This window comes from Ursus arctos, unplaced genomic scaffold (genome assembly GCF_023065955.2).
Source record: "Ursus arctos isolate Adak ecotype North America unplaced genomic scaffold, UrsArc2.0 scaffold_16, whole genome shotgun sequence".
Classification (NCBI taxonomy): Eukaryota; Metazoa; Chordata; class Mammalia; order Carnivora; family Ursidae; genus Ursus; species Ursus arctos.
The window spans coordinates 1,639,904-1,660,841 of NW_026622830.1; the positions used below are offsets into that span (position 1 = coordinate 1,639,904).

General features: G+C 54.9%; 1 protein-coding gene across 8 annotated transcripts in view; it reads right to left on the minus strand.

Annotated features, from left to right (window-relative positions):
* LOC113258791 (ADRM1 26S proteasome ubiquitin receptor) overlaps positions 1-20,938 on the minus strand; it is a 54,439-nt gene that overhangs the window by 7,934 nt on the left and 25,567 nt on the right. For 5 of the 8 annotated variants that reach the window (XM_057312429.1, XM_057312428.1, XM_057312427.1 and 2 more), the window contains 8 exons: positions 20,415-20,512; positions 17,356-17,538; positions 15,750-15,857; positions 15,101-15,190; positions 13,019-13,142; positions 11,505-11,633; positions 10,114-10,237; positions 9,118-9,208 (listed from right to left, as the gene is read on the minus strand). In XM_057312429.1, coding sequence (XP_057168412.1) covers positions 9,118-9,208; positions 10,114-10,237; positions 11,505-11,633; positions 13,019-13,142; positions 15,101-15,190; positions 15,750-15,857; positions 17,356-17,538; positions 20,415-20,512 — 947 coding nt within the window. Of the gene's footprint in view, positions 1-6,175; positions 7,500-9,117; positions 9,209-10,113; positions 10,238-11,504; positions 11,634-13,018; positions 13,143-15,100; positions 15,191-15,749; positions 15,858-17,355; positions 17,539-20,414; positions 20,513-20,938 lie in introns of those variants that run through there. The other 3 variants (XM_026503864.4, XM_048222292.2, XM_026503863.4) reach the window with 1 other exon arrangement.

Here is a 20,938-nt window from a genome sequence, read left to right on the forward strand (position 1 = left end):
GGTCTGAAGTATAACCACTTTTTTTTTAAGATTTTTTATTTGAGAGAGAGAAAGAGAGCGAGCATGCGAGCAGGGGGGAGGGGCAGAGGGAGACAGGGAGAGAACCTCTAGCAGATTCCCCACTGAGCAGGGAGCCCGATGTGGGGCTCGATCCCAGGACCCTGAGATCATGACCTGAGTCAAAGTCAAGAGCCAGCCGCCCAGGTGCCCCGAAGGACAACTACTTCTGTATCCGTTGTCTTATGATCTAAAGACTCACCAATTTTGCTTTGTTTTGGAAAATACAGCTGTTTTTCATTAAAAATGTTGTTTATGTTAATAATGAGCTTGTTACTTTTTAATTAGCTAAATACTTTTACTTTTTTTCATTTCCTAGTATGGTAAATACCAACAGATCAAACCCAGACACACAAGCTCCATGGGGGCCTGGATCATTCTTGAGACCCTAGGGTCCCAGAGACCACAGGGGAGAGGGGCACGGCCTTGAGCACATGACAGTGAGGCCCCCACACGCGGCACTCGGGGAAACCAAAGACAACAGTGGGAAAGTCCAATCTGGCTGCCCGAACATGGGCCAGCAGGAAGGAAAAGTCAGGAAAAGTTAAAAAGGAGCCAGAGAAGGCTGCAGGGAAATCAACTTTGCATGCCGAAGAGTATGCTTCCCTCCTAGCCCGCGGCCTCACAGGACCCTCACCCAATCACTTCCCCTTGAGCCCGGGGGGGGGGGGGGGCGTCTGAGGCTGACTCCATAACAAATGCCCAGAAAGGGCTGTGGCCACAGGTGGACTGGTACAGCCGAGGCCCCTGGGTGCGCCCACCCCCGGCTGCAGGTGCAGCGGGGGACAGGGCAGTGGGGCGAGCAGCACAACGGCTCCTGCGCTGTTGGTGGGCAGGGCACGGGGAGCATGGGCGCAACTCGAAAGAGGGCAGAAGACGTGCCCAGACACGTCACCAAAGAGAGGTACAGCCACCAAGTGGCACAGGAGAAGAGAGCCCGCGCCATTATTCATAAGAGAAATGCAAGTTAAAACACACGGATGACAAGGGTAGGAACACCAAGAAGAGAACGTGACAGAACCAAGCGCTGAGGACACAGCCGTGCACCCGCCTGACAACACCGTTTGGCAGATGGGTTTCTGTGATCGTCTTTCTTTCCTTTCAATGATCCTTTCTTTGGGGGGGGGGGGGCTGTAGGTTCACTCCAAAGCTGAGCAGGAAGTACCGAGAGTTCCACATCACCCTCCGCACGCACCTCCTCCCGCCGGCAGCACCCCCGCCGGCGGGCGCGTGTGTGACTGCCCACAGACCCGCACGGACCGTGGTGTCGCCAACAGCCCATCTCCCTGCGGGCCAGCTGTGCGTTTGGACGAATGCGTGACGCGTACCCACCATTATAGTGTCGCACTGAGTGGTCTCACTGCCCTGACGTCCTCTGCCCTCCTCCTGTCCAGCCCCCCCTCTTCCCTCACCCCTGGCAACCACTGATCACTGCTTTCCAATTTTTTATATTGTGGTAAAATACACACGACATAAAATTTACCACCTTAACCATTTTTATGTGAGCCGTTCGGTGGCAGTAAACACATCCATGATGTGCAGCGTCACCACCGCCCACCTCCAGAGTCCCACAAACTCCCCGTCCCCGCCGTCCCCACCGTCCTACTGCCTCTAGCTTTTGACGACTCTGAGTATGTGAGGTCAGCGGAATCCTGCAGTATTTGTCTTCTGTGACAGGCTTATCTCCCTGAGCATGACATCCTCAAGGTTTGTCCACGTGGCAGCAGGTGCCTGGATTCCCCTGCTTTTTAAGGTCCCTTGCACACGTAGGTCACCATTTGCTCATCCGTTCATCCCCGGGCAGACACTTGGGTTGCTCCTGTGATTCAGCAATGGTGAACAACACTGCTGTCGACGGGAACGTGCAAATCTCTCTTCTGGACCTTGCTTTCCATCCTTCTGGGCACAGAATCACAGCGAAATTACCGGCTCGTCTGGTAATTGTATTGGTAACCTTCTGTGGCACTGTCATCCTGTTTCCTGCGGCAGCGGTCCCATTTTAGATTTCTAGCAACGGTGCTCGCGGGTTCCAATCCACCCATATTCTTGCCACACATGGTGTGTGCTCGGTTTCGACAGTCGCCATCCTCCCGGGGGTGAGGTGAGGTCTCACTGTGGCTTTTGTTTGCGTTTCCCACGTGACTAGTGGTGCCGAGCGTCTTTTCATGGACTTATTGGCCATTTGTGCATCTTCTATGCAGAAATGTCTACTGGGGTCCTTTGCCTATTTTTCATCAGGTTGTTTTTTGTTTAGTTTTAGAAGTTCTTTGCATATTCTGGATGTCGATCCCCTATCAGATGTTGAATTTGTCTATATTTTCTCCCATTTTGTGGACTGCATTTTTACCTGATGCTGTCTGATGCACAAACATTATTTTAAGTTTTCATCTGCTCCAATTTGTCTGTTTTCTGTTGCTGTCTGTGCCTTCGATGTCCTACCCAAGAAATCACTGCCAAGTCCGACGTCACTAAGCTTGTGCCCTATGCTTTCTTCTAAAAGTTTTATGGTTGGGGCACCTGGGTGGTTCAGGTCATGATCTCAGGGTCCTGGGATCAAGCCCCGAGTCAGGCTCCCTGCTCAGCGGGGAGCCTGCTTCTCCCTCTTCCCCTGCTTGTGCTCACTCTCAGTCAAGTAATTAACTAAAATCTTGTAAAAAATTAAAAATTTTATGGTTTTAAGTGTGACATTTAAGTCTTTGATCCATGTTAATTTTGTAGAAAGTGTGAGATAGGGGTCTGGTTTTCCCAGCACTGTTTGTTGAAAAGACTGTCCTTTCCCCCTTGAATGGTCTTGACACCCTTGCCATCTGATTGTATGTGTTGATGGTGGCCATGAGATGGTATGAGTTTTGTCAAGCACACACGGGGTGAGCTTCACTATAAGTAAGGGTTAAATACTACTTTCTCCATTTACCAGCTGTGAAACTGAGGGCACGCCCACCTTCCTGCACCCCCTTTTCCTCCTCCACTCATGGGACTGGGTGGTAATTGTGGGGATTAAGCACCTAAGACAGTAGGTCCTGGCTCTGGCAGCGCTGAGTGCTCTGTGATCCCACGTCATCAGACATGACAGCCCGGGGCGGAGCCCCTCATCTATGCACCTGGGCATCCCAAGGGCATTACCATCTTGTGGACCATCTGTCCCTCGGACCAGAGCCACCGTGGCTATTCAGAGGACTGTCTCCACTCGGCTCATTGTCCCGGGAAGTATGTGGCTGCTGGGAGCCTAGGACAGCGGCCAGGTAGCAAGGACCCTCAAGTCAGACTGACACTGTGTTCTGGGCATTTCATGGCTCTCAGCAATGGGCTCTGATCCCCAGGAGAGAAGAGAGGTGGTCACTCAGAGCTCCCCACTGCTCAGAGAACACAGACCCCTTCACCCATCCAGTGGCCCGCCCAGTGGTGTCATAAGTGTCCCTGAACCCCCCTTTCCACCATGACAAGCAGTTTTCTGGAACAATCCATTTGCTGGGCCAGTCCTACAGAACACAGTCCAAACGTCTGACATCGGTGTGTGGGGACTCGTCTGTAGCCTGTCTGCAGCCCTTTCCAGAGAGGCCAGCTGAGACAGTGAAAGACTGTTCAGTGCAAAACAAACATCAAAGAAATCTGTATTTGGAGCTGGGGTTTAACATTTACCTCCACAGATCTGTACCAGCCCCCCCCCCCGACAATCTGCGAGTGCCTGATTCTGTTCATACAGATGGGTGCTGCCAGTTATTACATATCATAAAAATAAATGCATCTCACTAGCGTGTATTCGTGCCTGACATTTTCATGCTACACTGATAGGATAAACAGTGTTGAACGCCGGCCACGCGCACGCTCAGCAGGAAGGGGGGACCGGTGTCCGTGCTGCTGGCTGCCGCAGAGATCACGCAGCCCATTACAAACCGTGTGACTCAGGGCAGTTTGGTTCTCAAAGAGGCAAAGGAGCTGTACAACCACGAAGCATTGACTGTCCAGCACACTCCCAGCAAGAGCCACCAAACACACTTTTCACTTTGCAAAACCCGCACGCGGAGAATGCGGAAGCCAGCGGGGCCCAAAGTAACTCGCCCTGATCAGGGACCCCAATCTTCACACCCACCGCGGACACAAGAAAGTCCTCTGGAAGATGTGTGAACGTCTGGACGTTGAGATGAGAGAAACTGGATGTGGTGGGGGGGAGCTCTGTACTGTCTGAACTTTGCCCCAGGCCCTCCTGTCCCCTGGGGGACGCAGCTCTTCACGGCCCCTGCCCTCCCCGTTGGAACGCAAGGGGAAGGGTTACTGGTGCTTCTGAGCTGGGGAAGTTTACCATCGCCACCATGCTCCACGCTCCTCTTGGATACCGGAGACTGGTAAAGCCAGTCCATCCCCATCTCTCTTGGGGAGCACTTTTTCTCTAAAAGCCAGTGTCCTGAGAAGCATCTTATGGCGGGGCTGCCAGAGAGCTGGCTGGAGCTCAGGGAGCCTCCCGGCGTTTCTCTTGCCGTGCTCTGATCTCCTGACCCTGGGTTCCGACAAGGACCCAGCAAGCAGGTGGCGGGTCCTCCGCATTCACCGTAAACGCCTCCCCAGTGGCTCGGCTCCCTGCTTAGTCAGACACGAGGCCAGCGGCATGGGCCCTGGGCCTGCCTGGGGCTCCCAGAGGCTACCAGGGCTGCACCTGATACCTCTCCAAGTGCCCTGGGTCTGACATGGGCCCCCTTCACCAGATCGTGTCTGGCAGGTCTGTGGGCTGACCCTTCCACACGCACGGGCATCATGAGCTTTAAGGGTGGGGTCGTAAGGGGACACGGTGGGCAAGAAAGCCCTCAGAGCTGCTCCTCAGAGGTACCCTGCCTGTGGCCACTCCAGCTTCCAACCTCGTTGTGGAGGACTTCGCCAACACTCCCAGAGCACCCCGTCTGTGAAGAAGAGCCCTTTGGACATTCGCGTTTCACGTGCGCCCGCGCAGAAACGAGAGTGCTTTGTTGGGCTCTGGCTTCTATGGCAGCGTGTCATGGCAAACGCGGTGACGTCCTGAAGGGCCAGGGCCTGCTTCTCCACTGCCTCCTCCTGAGCACCAGCCACACCCAAGCCAGTGCCGGTGATGTCTCGGGTCTGGCCACCCCAGGACAGACCATGACAGCCCCGCGACCCTGACAGGACTGCCTGTCCCCGACACAAGGCAGCCTGTGAAATCTGGTCAGCACCACGGGGCCCCATGACATTAGTTTATACCGTACACAAGACAGACTCCCAGACGGCATCTGTCTGTCCACAGCTCAATCTCCAGTGGCTCTTGATAAATGTGCAGAGTCAAGGGACATACAACTGAACCCTAACTTCAAAGGGAGACAAAAGCAAAATATCAAGGTCTTTGGGGAAAGCATGCTCTACTTTTCATTCTCCACAGACGCTCTAAGCTACAAAACGACTCTAAAAGGCTCCTGGGCCCCTTATGGCAAAGCCACAAGGACATCACGTGGCCAAGAAGGCCATCACATTCCACACAGGCCAAATGAATCCGTAGCAGGTGCTTGTTTTTTAAAATGCATTTTCTACCGAAAAATTCTTTATTACAGACCCACACCTGACATCCGAGATTATCCAGGGAGACAAAGAAGAGGCAGTAACCTGACTTGTCAGTATTTGCAGAAACAGCAGGTTAAAATCAGTAAGCCAAGCGACAAGGGCCTGCAGGTGCACTGGGCCCTGGCGCCAGCCCTCCTGCCCTCTCCTCTGGAGCCTGGGCCAGGCCTGTGCCGATGTGCCCCTGAAACCTGGCCTCGCCAGCAGACTTAAATGCACAAACCTTGTTGGCCAATAACTGGTGGCCGTGAGAAATGGATTCATTGAGAAGAAGTCATTAAAATGCCCTAAATCCTGCCATTTTAAATGTGTCCTAGGGTGATGCCCTTCGACATTTTCAGCTTGCGCTCGCCCGTGGAGAACAAGCCTGGCCCTGGCCACAGGCACACAGGGTTCCCCAGACAACCAGACACACCAAAGTCTCCTCTCGGAATAGCATCCCCCCATAAACCCTGCCGCTGGCTCCACTCACGTCCCCATCGGGCAGACAGTCTCGGTTTCTCCCAACACCGTGGCTTCCGGTGTCCAAAGCTACAAAATCAAGCCTTCAGCACAAGTATTCGCTTTAAAAAGTGTTTTAATAACAGATGTGACGCTGAAGCCTGGACACACAATGACGACGTCCTCTCACGGAGAACCCGCCACTCCCTGCGTACGACCGCACGTGTGCCTGAGTGTGCAAGTGCACGTGCGATCAGCGGGCGGCCTTCCGCTCGGAGCTCTGCCGCGCCCTGTGGTGCTGACATTTCTACAGAAAGACCACAGTTATTTGAAAAGATGTTTGCTAAAATGGACATACACCTATTTTTTGTTAAATAACTTTAATTACAGGCTGTGGGGAGAGGCTGCTTCAGACCCTCCTGCAGCGCACACCCGCTGTGATTCGCCCGCGTGTGAACGTGCATGCTGGGGAAGACGGGAACACGGCAAGCAGTGACTCTCTCTCTGACACGGCGTGGCCCGCGCTGACTTGGAAGCCCCGGTGACAAGAGGGGCAGGCAAGGCCAGAGGCGGGGGGCTCCCTTCAAGGTGGGAGCAGCCCGGGGCGTTGGGTCAGATACCCTCAAGGTTCCCGGCCATCCCAGGGTGTCACGGTAATGCTTCATCTTGGACAGTATACAATTGGTGATTAATGTATATCTTGCTCTTCAGCAAAATACTATTCAAGTAGTTTTAACTTAAATATTTTAAAAGTAATCTTTACATTATTGAAGATTGGTAAAAAATACAGAATCTGACAACTTTTCATTTCATTCAATCTGATGCTTTGAAAATCTTCACTCTTCTTTACCATAATTCCTGGCCCGTAGAAAGCTCTTCGAAGGATTTTTTTCAAGATCCATCTTCCCCTGTTACTGGTTCACATTCAAAACAGTCTAGGAAACCCTTCGCCCCCGCGTTACAAGGAGGACGACGGAGGGATCTATGACTAAGGAGCCCCTCCGGGCCATGGACGTTAGTTATAAACTTTACAAGAAGAGGGCACTGTCAGTGACACCAGCCCAGCCAAGCCCCGTCATATGAAGGGACTGCAAAGGATTTTCCTTTTCCACCCTTAACGAGAACATGATGATCCCAAGTGAAGCTTTATGAAGAGGCTGCAACAGTAGTAAAATGTTTGGCAATCAAACGTTAATTAGAATAAAATCCTCGACCGGGGACGGTGCTGTCGCACGAACACGGTCGTTGGAAAAGCCGGTTTCTGCTGCGACCGGAGTTCCGAGCAGCCGCTTGACGGAGTCCAGCCTCCAGTCCCGGGTCCCGGGGCCACTCCAGCCCCTCAGTAGATATCCGGGCAGCGTGAGAAATTCCGCTCAAAGTAACCCCCTGTGTACAACCAGTCGGGAGTCCCCGTATGGGGGTTGCTGCCCTGCTGGAACCACCTGCAACACAGACGAGGCGCTCAGGAGGCGAGGGCGCGGTCAGGGCCGCGCTCCCTCCAAGTGGCTCCCTCCAAGGGGCATCCCCATGGCCACACGCATCCCACCGCGTGGCCCGGGCAGCACCTTCAGGGGAGAACGCTTCATCACACTTTCACTCAGCACTCTCCCCTACAAGCCCGGTGTCTGCTCCACCAGCGACACCTCAAGGATTTAACAGAAAACATGCTGGGCCATCAGCAGAGAAGGCTGAACGTCTGTGCAGCACGCCTCACCGTTCAAGGTGAGCACGTGCACGGTGCCGTGCCGTCCCCCAGAGCCTGTGCCCAACGGGGGACAGGGGAGAGCCTGCGGGCAGAGGGACAGTGATGGCCGCCAGCGGGCTGCGTTTCTGGCCGTACGCCCTAGGAAGCCCCCGCTGGCTCCCCCTGAGCCCCCACCCCCCCACGCCCCCCCACAACCCCGCGGCCCCACACCCCCCCTGTGCCCCACTCCTGCACCCCTCCCCCTTCCCCCCTGCAGCCCCCTCCTGCCCCTGCACCACTTCTACTTCTGTTGCACAACGTGAAGACAACAGAGGACGCCTGCAGGTTACCGTGGAGTGGACGCGGGGGCTCATAAAGCAGCAGTAACCATCTTAGCACAAAACATCATTATCGCCACAATAGAGTTTTTAAATCAACTACTTAAAGAAAAACAATGAAAGAAGTTTAACTCTTTTCAAGGTTTTTCTGGAACGAAGCCAATTCCAAATATCAAACTACTAAAAATATGATATTAAATCAAATTGGGAGCCCAAGCACGAAGAATTGGTTTTAAAAATGTTGGTCACAGAACTGTCAATGGAGGCAATGGTCCTGGGCCTTCAGAACAATTACGACAAAGTCTGAAGCGTGACTGGAAAGAATACTGAGTGAGTAAACAGCTCAGAACCACCTGAAAATTTCTGTAGCACTAACATTTTAACAGATATTTTTAATTATGCTTAAGCGTTACACCACTTACCTGGCTGAATCCTCATCGAATGGGTTGTTTTCCCATCGCGACTACTAACAAACTAGAACTCCCCACAATTCTGCAGTGAGACAGCAGGAGGCGGCCCAGGGCCGGCAGCGTCTGCTCCCTGGCTCTGTGTCTCTGTGTCTGTCTCTCTCACCTCGTCTGAGCACAGGTGTGTCCTGAACTGCGGGCACACGGGGCTCCAGGCCCTCCCTCTCCACGCTACTGCGTCACGGGCCGTGGCCCCTCAGGTCACCTGTGCTACGTGGCGGGTGACGTGGAGGAGAGCAGCCACGGAAAGGGCAGGGCCAGGGGTGATGGCTAAACACACGATGTCTTCCACAACACTGCCCTTCTGGAAGCTGTGTTTGCTTTCCCTTAATGGTCTGGTTCAGACTACATCTCCTTTTAATATGTGCCCTATCTGAGCAGAGCCCTCAGGGTCAGACACGCCGTGGGCAGGACCGCGAGGCCTGGGTCTGAGGTGACCTGTCCCTGCACTGCAGGGTGCATGCTCGGCCCATCTGTGCCAGGGGCCCCGCGTTCATGGGACCCCAGAAGCTCAGCCACAGGTGTACATGGGTCCCTCGCCACTGCCCCCTCCCTGCCAGCAAGGCCTCACCTCGTCTGCCACTCGGCCTCCTGTTTGGCTCGCTCCCTCCGGGCCTCCCTCTGCTTCTCCTCCAGCCGCTCCTTCTCCTGGCTCGCCAGATCTGGGGGCCAAGCACACGGTCTGGGTCAGGAGTCAGGGTTGACAGTGAAGCTCCCAGTTGACCTCAAGCAGAGGTGAGCGCTAAAGGAGGCAGATGCTGGAACGGCCCCACCCCCAGACCCGAGACGAACAGTCACACTGACTAGAAATGTCATCAACTGCAAACCAAACTTCTGTCACGAGTGTCTGGCGACGCCCGGGTGCCAGCGGGGCTGCGGGGTGAGGCAGGCCATGCGCCCACACCACGCAGCTCCCAGGAGCGCAGCAGCACCTGTGAAATGGCACCACACAGGGGCACGGTGAGGCTCATGGGCAACTCAACCCATGAGGCAGGGGCAGCAGGAGCCGCTTCTCATGGACCTGACCCGCAGGCTCAGCTGCCATGCGGGGGCCCGAGGGCTGCTGCCTGATCGAGAGTGCGAGCTCAGAGGTTGGTTCTCGGGGGGGGGGGGGGGGGCGCTGCCCACCCGCCCGCCCTGCAGTCTCTCCACTGAACACCAACTGTGTAAACGAATCCCAGGGCCACTTCGGACAGCCCTCCAGGGAGTCCCCGCTGCCGACTTGACCGAGGCAGCGAGGGAGCAAGCACGCAGCCAGGCCCTTCATCACATGGACACGACCACGGTACGTGAGAGGCTGAGCCCGGGACGTGGGGCCTACGCTGACTTTTAATGAACAAGACGTGCAATCTTTGGAACGTTACCCTAACGTCTGCTGATGCTAATAATAAAACCTGGGGACTTGCATTTCACATGTGCTGTGTTTCGTTTTATTTTCCCTGTAATTTAATTGCATCGTATTTGCAAAAGGATCCATCTGCAACAGGCTAGAAGTCTTAAAACTCTTCTAGCATGGACAGCATGAGAAACACTGTCCTGCGTGTCCCCCGCCAGCCCCCATGCGCACCCATGTCGCCGTTCTCCATGCCTCGGATGTCAGGGCGCAGGCGGCAGTCCGTGGGGGCCAGGGTCTTCTCCATGCCGCTCTGCAGCTCGTTGAGGCTGACGGTGAAACTGGTGAAATTGTACATCTGGAGAAAGAGGCACAGACACCATTACTACGGACGGCACGGGCTTCTGCACACGTTCACAGCTCGAGGCTGCTGGAGCAGCTGAGTGTCACCCATTCCCGGGGGCCTGCTCCCTGCATCCCCCTGCCCAGATGCGGCCTACGAGCCGCACAGCATGCCCCTGCCCCTGTCAGGTGCAGAGAAAGACCCCGGTGCTGCCTCAGACACCCCATGCCCCAGCTCCACTCCTGGGGCCCGGGCACAGCCAGTGTCTGGCAGGCAGCTCCACACAGACTGAACCAAGGGACGGAGGGACAAGAGCTATTTGTAAAAGGAATTCCTGGAAAAGAAATCGGCCTGTTTTCTGGTCTGTCATACTGCTTTACATCCTGTTGAGAGCGAACCGTGGCTGCGCCAGGTAACATGCGCACAGGGACAGGTGTTTCCCGCCAGGTAACATGCGCACAGGGACAGGTGTTGTTTCCCGCCAGGTAACATGCGCACAGGGACAGGTGTTGTTTCCCGCCAGGTAACATGCGCACAGGGACAGGTGTTGTTTCCCGCCAGGTAACATGCGCACAGGGACAGGTGTTGTTTCCCGCCAGGTAACATGCGCACAGGGACAGGTGTTTCCTTTTACTTATTTTACACGTGTCCCGCTACGTTAATAGAGCAAGAAACACAATAAGAAACTGTATACTATATTGTATATGTAGTTTACGTATGAACAAGATAATTAACAAAAATATTAAATTACACAATGTTATTACATATATTACTTTATACATTGTATGTTATTGTACATAATATAATAAACTTACTATATATAATACAAATTGTAAGTATAATTTCCAAAAATACACATCAAAATGCATTTAAACCTCTGAATTGGTAAGTCAGAACAACAGTGTCTCAGACCGACTGGAAGCCCCTTCGGGAAGCCCCGGGCCAGGGCAGGTCGTCTAGAGCAGGCAGGCAGTGGTCGCACTATGCGCATGCCGGGGCACGTCACGCCCACACGACATGTTGGCAGAGCACTGCCTTCGCTGCGGGGAGGCCAGGCCATGGCCGGGCCTCAGCTGGGCTCTGGGAGGGCCGGGAGCCCTCGCAGGCTCACTCTGCAGCACGGTCCGACCCAGTGACAGAGGGCCCCCTGCTCCGGGACAGCAGCCTGAGGTGGCGTGCGCACAGGACAGAGGAACGGCTGAAGGGCCTGGCCAGGGGTCGGGGACACAGGGGGCACAGAGAGGCCCAGACTTGCAGGGGGGTGGGTGTGCAGCATACGAACCTGGGCAGAGTTGGGGGGCCGAGTGTTGACCCTCCAAAGCAGCTTGCTGCCGGGAATGACCTGCACCGTCTCCTGAGCCTCGGGCACGGCGTCCGCCACGTCGCCATCAGCTTTCTGGGAGCCATCGTCCTGAAACACAGAACACCTTGGGACAGCTGGCCTGGAAGGACAGCTACTGTTGAGCAACTGTCCGGCCAGCGGCCACCCTGGGCAGAGCAAGAGGGGTTTGCTGGTGAGAAGATACGGTCGTGTTCCCTTTGCTGGTGCTCCCCAGAGAGAGGGCAGGAAGTCAGCAGCAAGACAGTGCTTTCCCGGGGGGAGAAGCGCACGCAGCACGAAGTGACGCCAGCGAGTCTGCTCGCCATTCGAGGGCCCACACCTTCCCAGACAGCCGGTCTGGCTCAAGCTAAGGGTGGCTCTTCTGAGCCGGAGACCGTCCCCACGTGCCGCAGCTCTGCCTGCAGTCAAGAACTGGCTCACGTCTGCTGATTTCATGGTATCTCAGCACTTCCAGACTGAACCCCAACTGCAGACCACCTCTGAAGAAGAAGATACAACCACTATCTTCCTTTTCACACTCAGTGGGTCCTGGAGAAAGAAGCGGGCCCCCGCACAGCTGTTCCAGGAGAATGCTGGAGTATGACGAGGTGGCCTCGGGACCCCCAGCCGACACCGACAGGCTTTGGTGCTGTTGGGCCACAGGCCATGGGGTTTGCTGCCAGGAGCTGAATAAAGGCCGCTCAGGGGTGAGTGTTCACATAAAACTCTGTCTCCCATCTAGGGTACCCCAAGGACAACGAACGCTAAGGCATTCAAAGCCAATCCTCAAGGGATTCCCCACTCTAAGTCTGTGTGGCCTTTAAATGGAACTTTCCTTTTTTTTAAGTCAAAGAGCACCGTTAGAAGAATGCCACATGGCTAGATGCTGAAACCTGGGGGAGGCCCAACACCTTTGCGAGAGAAATACTGAACACTCTGGGTTTGGCCCATGACTTCTTATCTCGAAAAATCGGACACCTCTTTTGAACGACCACTTCTAGTTTGAAGCTCGAGAAAGCTAGCCCTAGGATAATCAGAATTCCAAACCTCCAGGGGAGCTTGCCAAAAGTTTTCAACTGTGGAATCTGTCACCTGGCACTCGACATGACATTCTCTTGATTTTTGAGCAGGGTCTAAGCAAACAAGGCAGGAAGACCGGAGGTGTGTGAGGAAGCACCCAGAGCACAGGGTGCCCAGAGAGACGCAGGTGCACGTGGGTTCTGACGGGCTTGGGGGGACATGGCAGCACCAAGGAACCCCCCCCCCCGGCTGACGACAGCGGCCTCAGCAGTTATACACACCCGACATGCAGATAAACCCGAGCCCCATGCAGCATCTAGACAAGCAGTCTCGCGTTCACGCAGCCAGCAGGGGAAGGCTGATTCCCAGCACTCGCTCCCGCAACTGGAAGCCCTGCCCCGCGCCCCCCCCGCCCCCACCCCAGGGCCATCGTCGCGGGGGGAACAGTGCCTTACCGGCTGGGACTTGCTCAGCTGGTCACCTCTCCTCTCCCGTTTCTTGAAGGACTCATACGCAGCAGGGTCTATGCCCCACAAACACTCTGTCCATTTTCCATAGATCATAAAGAGCTTCTTTTTGCTGCAAAGGAAATTTTTATTTTATTTTTTTAAAGTTTATTTTTTTGAGTAATCTCTACATCCAACTCACAAGCCCGCGATCAGGAATCACGTGCTCTTCCAACCGAGCCAGCGGGCGCCGCGCCAGAGGGGGTTTTAATCATAAAGCATTCATCTAAACACGCAGCACCTTAATTCTGACCAGGGAATAAATGCCCGTGCTGCCTTGTCTCCTTATAAATCTTAGGACTTCTCTGGACATAAGAGCAGAGGAAAAATCTGCCTTTAGGGTCCCTACTCAGGCCTGATTTGCCAACGCAGCAAAGACAATGAGGACACATCGCCCGAAAGGCGGCTGGCAGGGCCCTGCCACCAAGAAGGTGAGAAACGGGGGGCGTCTGGTGTCATGTAGGCCTGCGTGCCTGTCTGGTCACTGTCCCTGAAACGCACGAACTGCCACGCCCTGTGTCCTCCTGCCTTCCCTATAAATCACGTCAACAGCCCGGCAACTGTGGCGGACGTTGTTTACTTTATCTTCATAACCGTGAATCGGACGCGCGCATCACCACTCGCCTGCTTCTTTCATTTCCTAACAGTCTCTGGAGACTTTCCAGGTCAACCACCGAGCACGCTGCCTGATTCCAAAGGAGTGCCAACGTGCTGGGCCACTCTTTCGTTTCCTTTTGTTTTTTTTTTCTTGCATCCCTTGCGGGGAAAGCACAGTGGCCATGGGCTCCCTGGAAATGCTACTCTGCCAGGCGTGTGACATCCTGGGAGGGCAGCCCTGTCTCAGAGGCTCAGCCTGGGAAGCTGGCACACGGGGGCGGTGGGGGACCCAGCCAGTCCTCACTCAGCAGACACCTTGGCCGACATGGTCTGTCCCGAAGAGCACACGCCAATTTAGACTAGAAAACCAGAAAATCAGAACAGGGTTTGCAGCCCCTGAGGACTGGTGCGCGTAGCCCTGAGGTGTGGCATGGACTCCGCTCCTATGGCCCACATCTGGACGCAAGCCAACCACGGTCTCCTCCTGGGTTGTTCCCACCACCAGGAAGAGGCTGCTTGGGTGCCGGCCAGTGCCCCTGTCATGACGAGGACTGCTGTCCTCCAAGGTGTGCGGGCTGAGTCCCGACTTGCTTCAATGGGCAAGGTGCTCAGAGTCTAAAGCCTATAAGCATCTCACAGGCTGTCTGAACAGGTGACTTTCTTGTACTCAAAGAGTAGAAAAGAGCAAAAGTACACACTGCTTTACACTGGAAACTTGTTTCTAATTAAAAATGTGTAGGGGGCTCCTGCCTGGTTCAGTGGGTAGAGCATGTGGTGAGTTCAAGCCCCACATTGGGCACAGAACCTAATTAACAACAAAAAAATGTATAGCTTTTGGAGCTGAAAGCAGTTTCATGACATTATATAAACCCCAAATTCCTTACTGGGGAAAAAAAATGGGAAATCTGAGACCAAAAACATAAGGTAACTAACCCAAAGGAGAGAAAAACCCCAGAAAAATCTATTGTGAACTCCTGACCGTTTCTCTGCTCACAAACATTTCAAAAGTCCCTCACTTACTGACTGGAATGAACCAGTCTGAGAAAGGGAGGCTCACACAAGCTAGGATGTGAGCTGTGCCTGACAACCCACAGCAGGCACTGCCAGAGAGGAGGAGACGCGCTCACGTTTCCCGCCTCAGTTCTGGCTGCAAAACCGCAGCATTAGCTCTCTGTGAGGACACCTCATTTCCTCACGTCCATTTCATCAAAAGAAAACACAGCAGATCTTTCATCCTCAACAGAGGGACAGACAGACCCCACTCACTCGCCACCCAGAGACGACACTAAAAACTAAGCCGGCGTCTCCGTGCAGACTCTAAACAATAAGGATCGTTTTTTCCACCGCGAATAGATGTCACCGGCATCACCGCATCGTGAACAAGGTACGCGCACCCGTGCGGGCCCGCGCTGAACCGTCCAGGCGCAAACCTACTTTTTGTCTTGAATGTGCCCCTCGACTTTGTGAAGTTCTTTTCCAAACAATCCACAGGGTTTAAAATGAAGCACACACTTGTCTCCAGTTCTGCAGCGAAAACAAACACAGGTTTTCCATTGTGTGGTGAGAAATGTCTGGAAGAGGTGAATGTGGACAGGGAGGTGGCTGGGGCGGGGGCGGCGGCAGGCAAGGACTGCACACGGGTGGGGGGGAGCTCGCTGTGGTGACAGCCGCACGCTTCAGTAAATACACTAAAAATCACTTTAGTTTCCACTTTAAATGGGTGAATTCTATGATATGCAAAGTATATCTCAATAAAGCTGGTGGAAAACAAAGCCGATAGGTCATGAACTCCCAGGAAGAAGGTGTGGACAGTGGGTAGCGTTTGGGGATGGCCGTGACCTTCTCATCTGAGAAGCACACCATTCTTTAGTGTACTTTAAAATTTCAAAATAAATTCACTGTCATGACTACTACCGAAACAAGAAGCAACAAGGGGCACGAGAGATGCCGCCAGCGCTGGGCCTGGCCCTCCGTGCGGGCAAGGCACGCCCTGAGAACGGACCCCGCCGCGTGGAGCACAGCACACGGCACGGCTGCACACTGCTCGCGGTCTCTGGCCATCACGCGCCGTGGACTCTGTTACCTGTGGTTCACAATTTCCACCGTCCCATACTGCTCTATCCAGAGCTTCCCGATGATCACGTTATGTACACAGCAGGTGGGGTTGGTCCAGGTATAGGCTTCATTGTGTCTGTGAAACATGCCAGAAAACAAGCAAGTCAGAGGCCAGCAAAGAGGAAGACGCTGCGTGACCTAAAAAGCGAAATACCAGACAGAATTAAACCATAATTGCCTTAAAACCTGTACAAGAGCAGAATATTGCTTTGAACTCCCTCCAACGGTGGCGATTTATTTAGCATTTGTTTGAAATTTATTTCTGCTTTCCTTTGTAGCATCAACAAAGCTTTCTACTGAAATGTCAGGACAAGTTAATAAGCAACAGGAGACCACCGAGACAAAGAGATTCAGCTGTCCTGGGTGGCTGTCAGCACAACAGCCCCTCCGCCAGCAAGAGCTGCACATCCCGCGCCGGCCCAGGCGTCCAGGCAGCCGTTCCATGGCACAAAGGCTGGGGCGCACGCGACCGCTGGGAACCACTTCCCAAACACCCTTGCATGTAGTCCTCCTCCTCCCCAGATGGCCTGACCCAAGGAGAAAGCCCCACGGAGGTGGAGCGAGAGCACCAGACCTGGTCTCGAGGGCAGCTGTGTCAAAGAGCCATACTGAAGGGCAGAGACCGGCTCAGGGCAGAAGTATTCAGGACAAATATTTGGAACCCCCCAAATTTCCAAGGGAACCCAAACACACTCATCAGTAAGGTTTGCCATGTTTCAATTCTGCATGCCTCACCCCAAGAAAGCAAAGACGATGCAAGACAGGCACGCTTCCCAGAAAAGGGGGTGACCTCCCTGGGCCCGGAGATGTATGGAGCTCAGGTACTGGTATTCTCTGGCCACCAGCCAGGCTGGGCCAGCACAAAGCAAAAACGATACCAAATGCTTCATTACAGCAGGCTACAGGGAGCAGGACTAGCGCCTGCGAGAACGCGTGGCATGCCGCGGCCTGGACGTCTACGATGGCTTTGCAACATCCAGGCGACCACTAGAGATTCAGGTTTTGCTCTGCAAGGTGTCTGATCAACACTGCACTGGGGAGCATTGGGACGGAGATTTAACGGGCACGTGGGCAGCCTCCAGGACGCCCCTCAGTGTTCCCTTCCGCCTGGGATTCATCCTGCGTCTCTCTCCCGCCCTCAAGCAGGGTAGGTCTGTGTGACCAACGGGGGTTCAAGGTTTAAGGTTAGGGTCACTTCTGAGATGAGGTCATAAGACACCGTGGCTTCTGCCCCCTCACAGGGCCCAGAGCCAGGGCGGCCTACTACACGGCTCCCCGGTCCCAGCCATCAGAAACCACGTGGGAGAGCCAACGGTGGTTGCTGGAAGCTGCTACGTTTGGGGTGGTCAGCAAGCAGAAGAGCTAGCAGCAGCAGGGACTGCAGCTATCCGGATCGTGCCGAGCGCACAGCAACCAGGCGTGCGAATCGCACCCGTCCCGGGGAGGGGTCTGAGGGGGACCTCCCATCTGAAGGAGCGTCCGCAGCTGCAAAGGCCTCAACGGAGCAAGGCTGTGACCCTTCCACTGGGAGGAAGAGTCCGCGTGCCATTTGAGATCCCGGCCGCCGCACTCACTTGAGCAGCTCCAGTGTGATGGTGCCCCGGGGCTCGGCCTCCACGCTCTTGCCCCAGAATTTCAGCTTCGGGTAGATGGAGCCGTGAAACAGGAAGTCCTGATTGAGGCCTTCTGAATAAAATGCACTGATGGGGGGGTGGTGGCTGACCTGTTCAGATATGAATCTGAATCCCAAATCTTCCCTAGGCACAAAAACAAGAGGGAAGAGAGCCACATTAGAGACTGCAAAATCCGACAAAGGCCAGCTCAGCACCCCTCTTGGGGGAGCCCTGCAGGCTCTGGCACAGCGGGCCCACCCCAGCCCTCGCATCTGGGAGGGGTACCAGGAAAGGCGAACACACACACTCCATGCCCCCCAAGTGGCAGAAATATCCAACACCTGCTCTCTGATAGCACATGTGGCCTAACGCGGACCTCCCCCAACACACACACACACTCGCACACGCGTCCACTGTGCCTCTGGGACACCTCTGAACACTACACAGAACGAGGAATAGCGTGGAGGGGCCGCCTCCACCCTGACCCTCTGCTCACACGCCCCCCGCCCCCACCCCCCAGCACACGCAGGTCTAGGTGGTGTCCCAGAACTAGGGACGCAGAGGCCCTGATACCAAACTGCCATCTTGGTCCTCGAGGGACGCCCAGTGCCTAAGGGGGTTCTTCTCTAGCCTTCTTCTAAGGCTCCTGGAAGTTTTGTGATGGAACGTCTGATGTCCCAAGACACTCCTGGCCAGGAAATAGGATTTTTAGTACATGTTCTTTTTCAATAAAAATGTCAGTTTTTAATTGTTCCGGAACTGTGAATACACCTACAGCTGTAGTCATTAAAAATTATAAAAGCTAAACCACATAATTACTAACTTAACTGGAATCAGAATTTCCAATCATCACAGAGGAAGGAAAGTTGAAAAACTAGGTTTTAAAAGGTTGCCTACCAAGGTATGTAATTTACAAAATGAACACTTGTCTAAGAAAAGAAAGTGCTATTTTTGGTCTACAATAGAAATCTGTAGGGAGAAAGACATGGAGCATGACTTGGTTCAGTTACGTAGCTCGTCAAACAGGAAGACCCCTCGGGGCCCTGCCCACAGCAAGCAGGCCACACGTGCGACCCGGATGCCAGGATGTGACACGCGTGGCACCTGCAAGATTAGAAGGAAGGCTCGGTTCTCTGTCAGTGGAAACCGGCTCAGCCCCTGAATGAAGTTCCTGGAAAAGACGATACGCAGGTGTGTCACACTGTCTAGCACCTCGGGGTCATTCCAGTCTTTTAATCCGTATTGCTTATCCCTGCTGTCTAGAACTTCTTTTATATTATGTTTTAATTTCTCTTTTCAAGATGTGTTAACGGAGCTTCTGAATAAACAAAAATGCTAACAATTTCCACAGAGCTAGACAAGGTCAGAGTCTCGAACTCCGGCACCACGGCCCTCTGACTGCAGAGAGATAACTGTCGCTCAAGAGGACTAATTCTAGAAAAAAAGAACTCTCCACACGAATTCAGAACAAGTTTCCCTGAAGAGTGACTCTCAGGGCAGGTTTTTCCCTCCTGTGGGCCTCAGTTTCCCGTTTCTGAACTGAAGGAGCAAGGACTTGCCATCTTCACCCAGGGTCCCCTCCTGACTGCTCACTGCCATCCTCCTCAGGGGAACAGGATTTCAAAAGCAGGTGCCTGAGTGCTCGGGGCCAGCCAGCCTGTCAGTGCCTCAGAGAAGCGGGCCGCTGCCCCCAACGCCAGCAGCACGCGGTGGGGGGCCACGCCACAGGGCCAACAGCAGGCCCGCCCGGGGCAGCCGGAGACGGCGAGCGCCTTAGCTAGACAGACGTGTCGCTTCCCCAGCTCAGTGATTTCCGTGAAGAGGTGCAGGCCTGCAGGCATCGCTCCAGGTGACGGCTCGGCCGGCGAGGTCTGAACCCAGCGCTGACACCTGGCCCCTGCACAAGCATGTCAGCGCCGCACACCCCCAGAGCGCTGACTCAAGCAGACCAACACCCCCACAACCATTCACTCGCCTTTGAAGAACTCGTAATCACTGATAACACACGTTGCTAGGGGCCACACAACACGCCGCGACCTGCATCACGACAGAACGCAGCAGCGCTGCCCACACACGTCAGACGCGACACACAGCAGCGTGACTCCGCACAAGCCCACCGCATTGTGGGGACACGAGGACGGCACAACGCCAAGTGGCAAGCGATACAAACTCCCACAGTCACATGGTGTGAACACACACGACACACAAGGAAATCCACCAGCACGTTAACTCCAAAGGAGCACGTCTGACTTGTCTCACTTTGCTCAAGTTACACATTTTCTATAAGGAACATGCTCTTATAATTAAAAACAAACTTGTATTTAATAAAACATTGCAATAAACTCCCGCAGAACCCAGGGAGAGGTGGAGTAAAAACTATTCTCGCCGTCCCCGAACGGCCCCACAGAGGACCACGCACCGGGCTGGGCAGCTTGCCCTTCACCCCGCTGATCCCGTGATGGACAAAGACTACACTGCCGTCAGCTTTAGCTCCTATGGTCTGGGTGGGCACTTCGCATGGGCAGCGGGGTCGGAAGAGCACCCCAAACAGGCCCAGCCCACCCTCCCAGGGCCCCTGGCCAGACCGCCACAGGCAGGGCTTGTCCTGGGGGGGGGGTGGGCCTCGAAGACTGGGTCAGAAGCTCGGGGGCAGCTGGGGAGCTGCCTGAAAGAAACTCCACCCAGAGGGATCCCAGTCGCCGCAGCTCCTCGCCGGCCTCAGGAGGCTGCGATTACGCCCTCTGCGGCTGCTGCACTCGCCAGCTCCAGCTGCCCCTCCGTGACATTTACTAAGACACCCTGGTGACGTGGGCTGGCTTTACTCACTAGGGCCTGTTTCCCTCTTCATGTGACATGAGCCCGCCCGCCCTCCTGCGCAGCGCACTCTGACGCCCTGCGCGCTCTCCCATCTCCACTCCGCTTTATCTGGGGCGCTGTGATGCGCACTGCGCCCCCAGCCACGAGGCGCCTTCTCCCTCTGCGTCCCCAGCCCTCAAGACCCCAATGGCCTGAGCCCTTACCTGATCAGCTCGTAAGTCTCTCCCAGGAGGGGGTTGAAGGGCTTGCCGGTCCTCTCCCACTGGGAAGCCACTGCAGACACCGCGAAGGCTGCCACGCACTGGGAGCAATGCACATGGCGGTGGGTGAGGCGTCACCGGGATGCTGCAGGCATACAGCTTCTTGGGGCCAGCCTGCGCTCCTGGCGACCTCAGTCTCCCGCTTGTCACATGTTTTGAGATTACAGAACTTCCGGAGCAATGCCATTTATCACAGGCACTTCCTCAAAGCCACGCAAGCAGGAACTCTGTGTGGCTCTGCCCGCCCCCGCCCCAGCCTGCCCAGGCCTAGAAGCCCTGCGGCACAGCCGGTCAGTCTGGCCGGTGCACCCGCAGGCACACGGGATGCCAGTTCCAGGAAGACCCAGGAGGAGCCGAGGCACAGGGCCCACCGCCACCCGTAGATCAGGCTCCGGGACAAACGCCAGAGCCATCGAGCAAAACGGCACCCAAAAGTCAGTGTGAGCCACATGGGCCCTTCCCCCCGA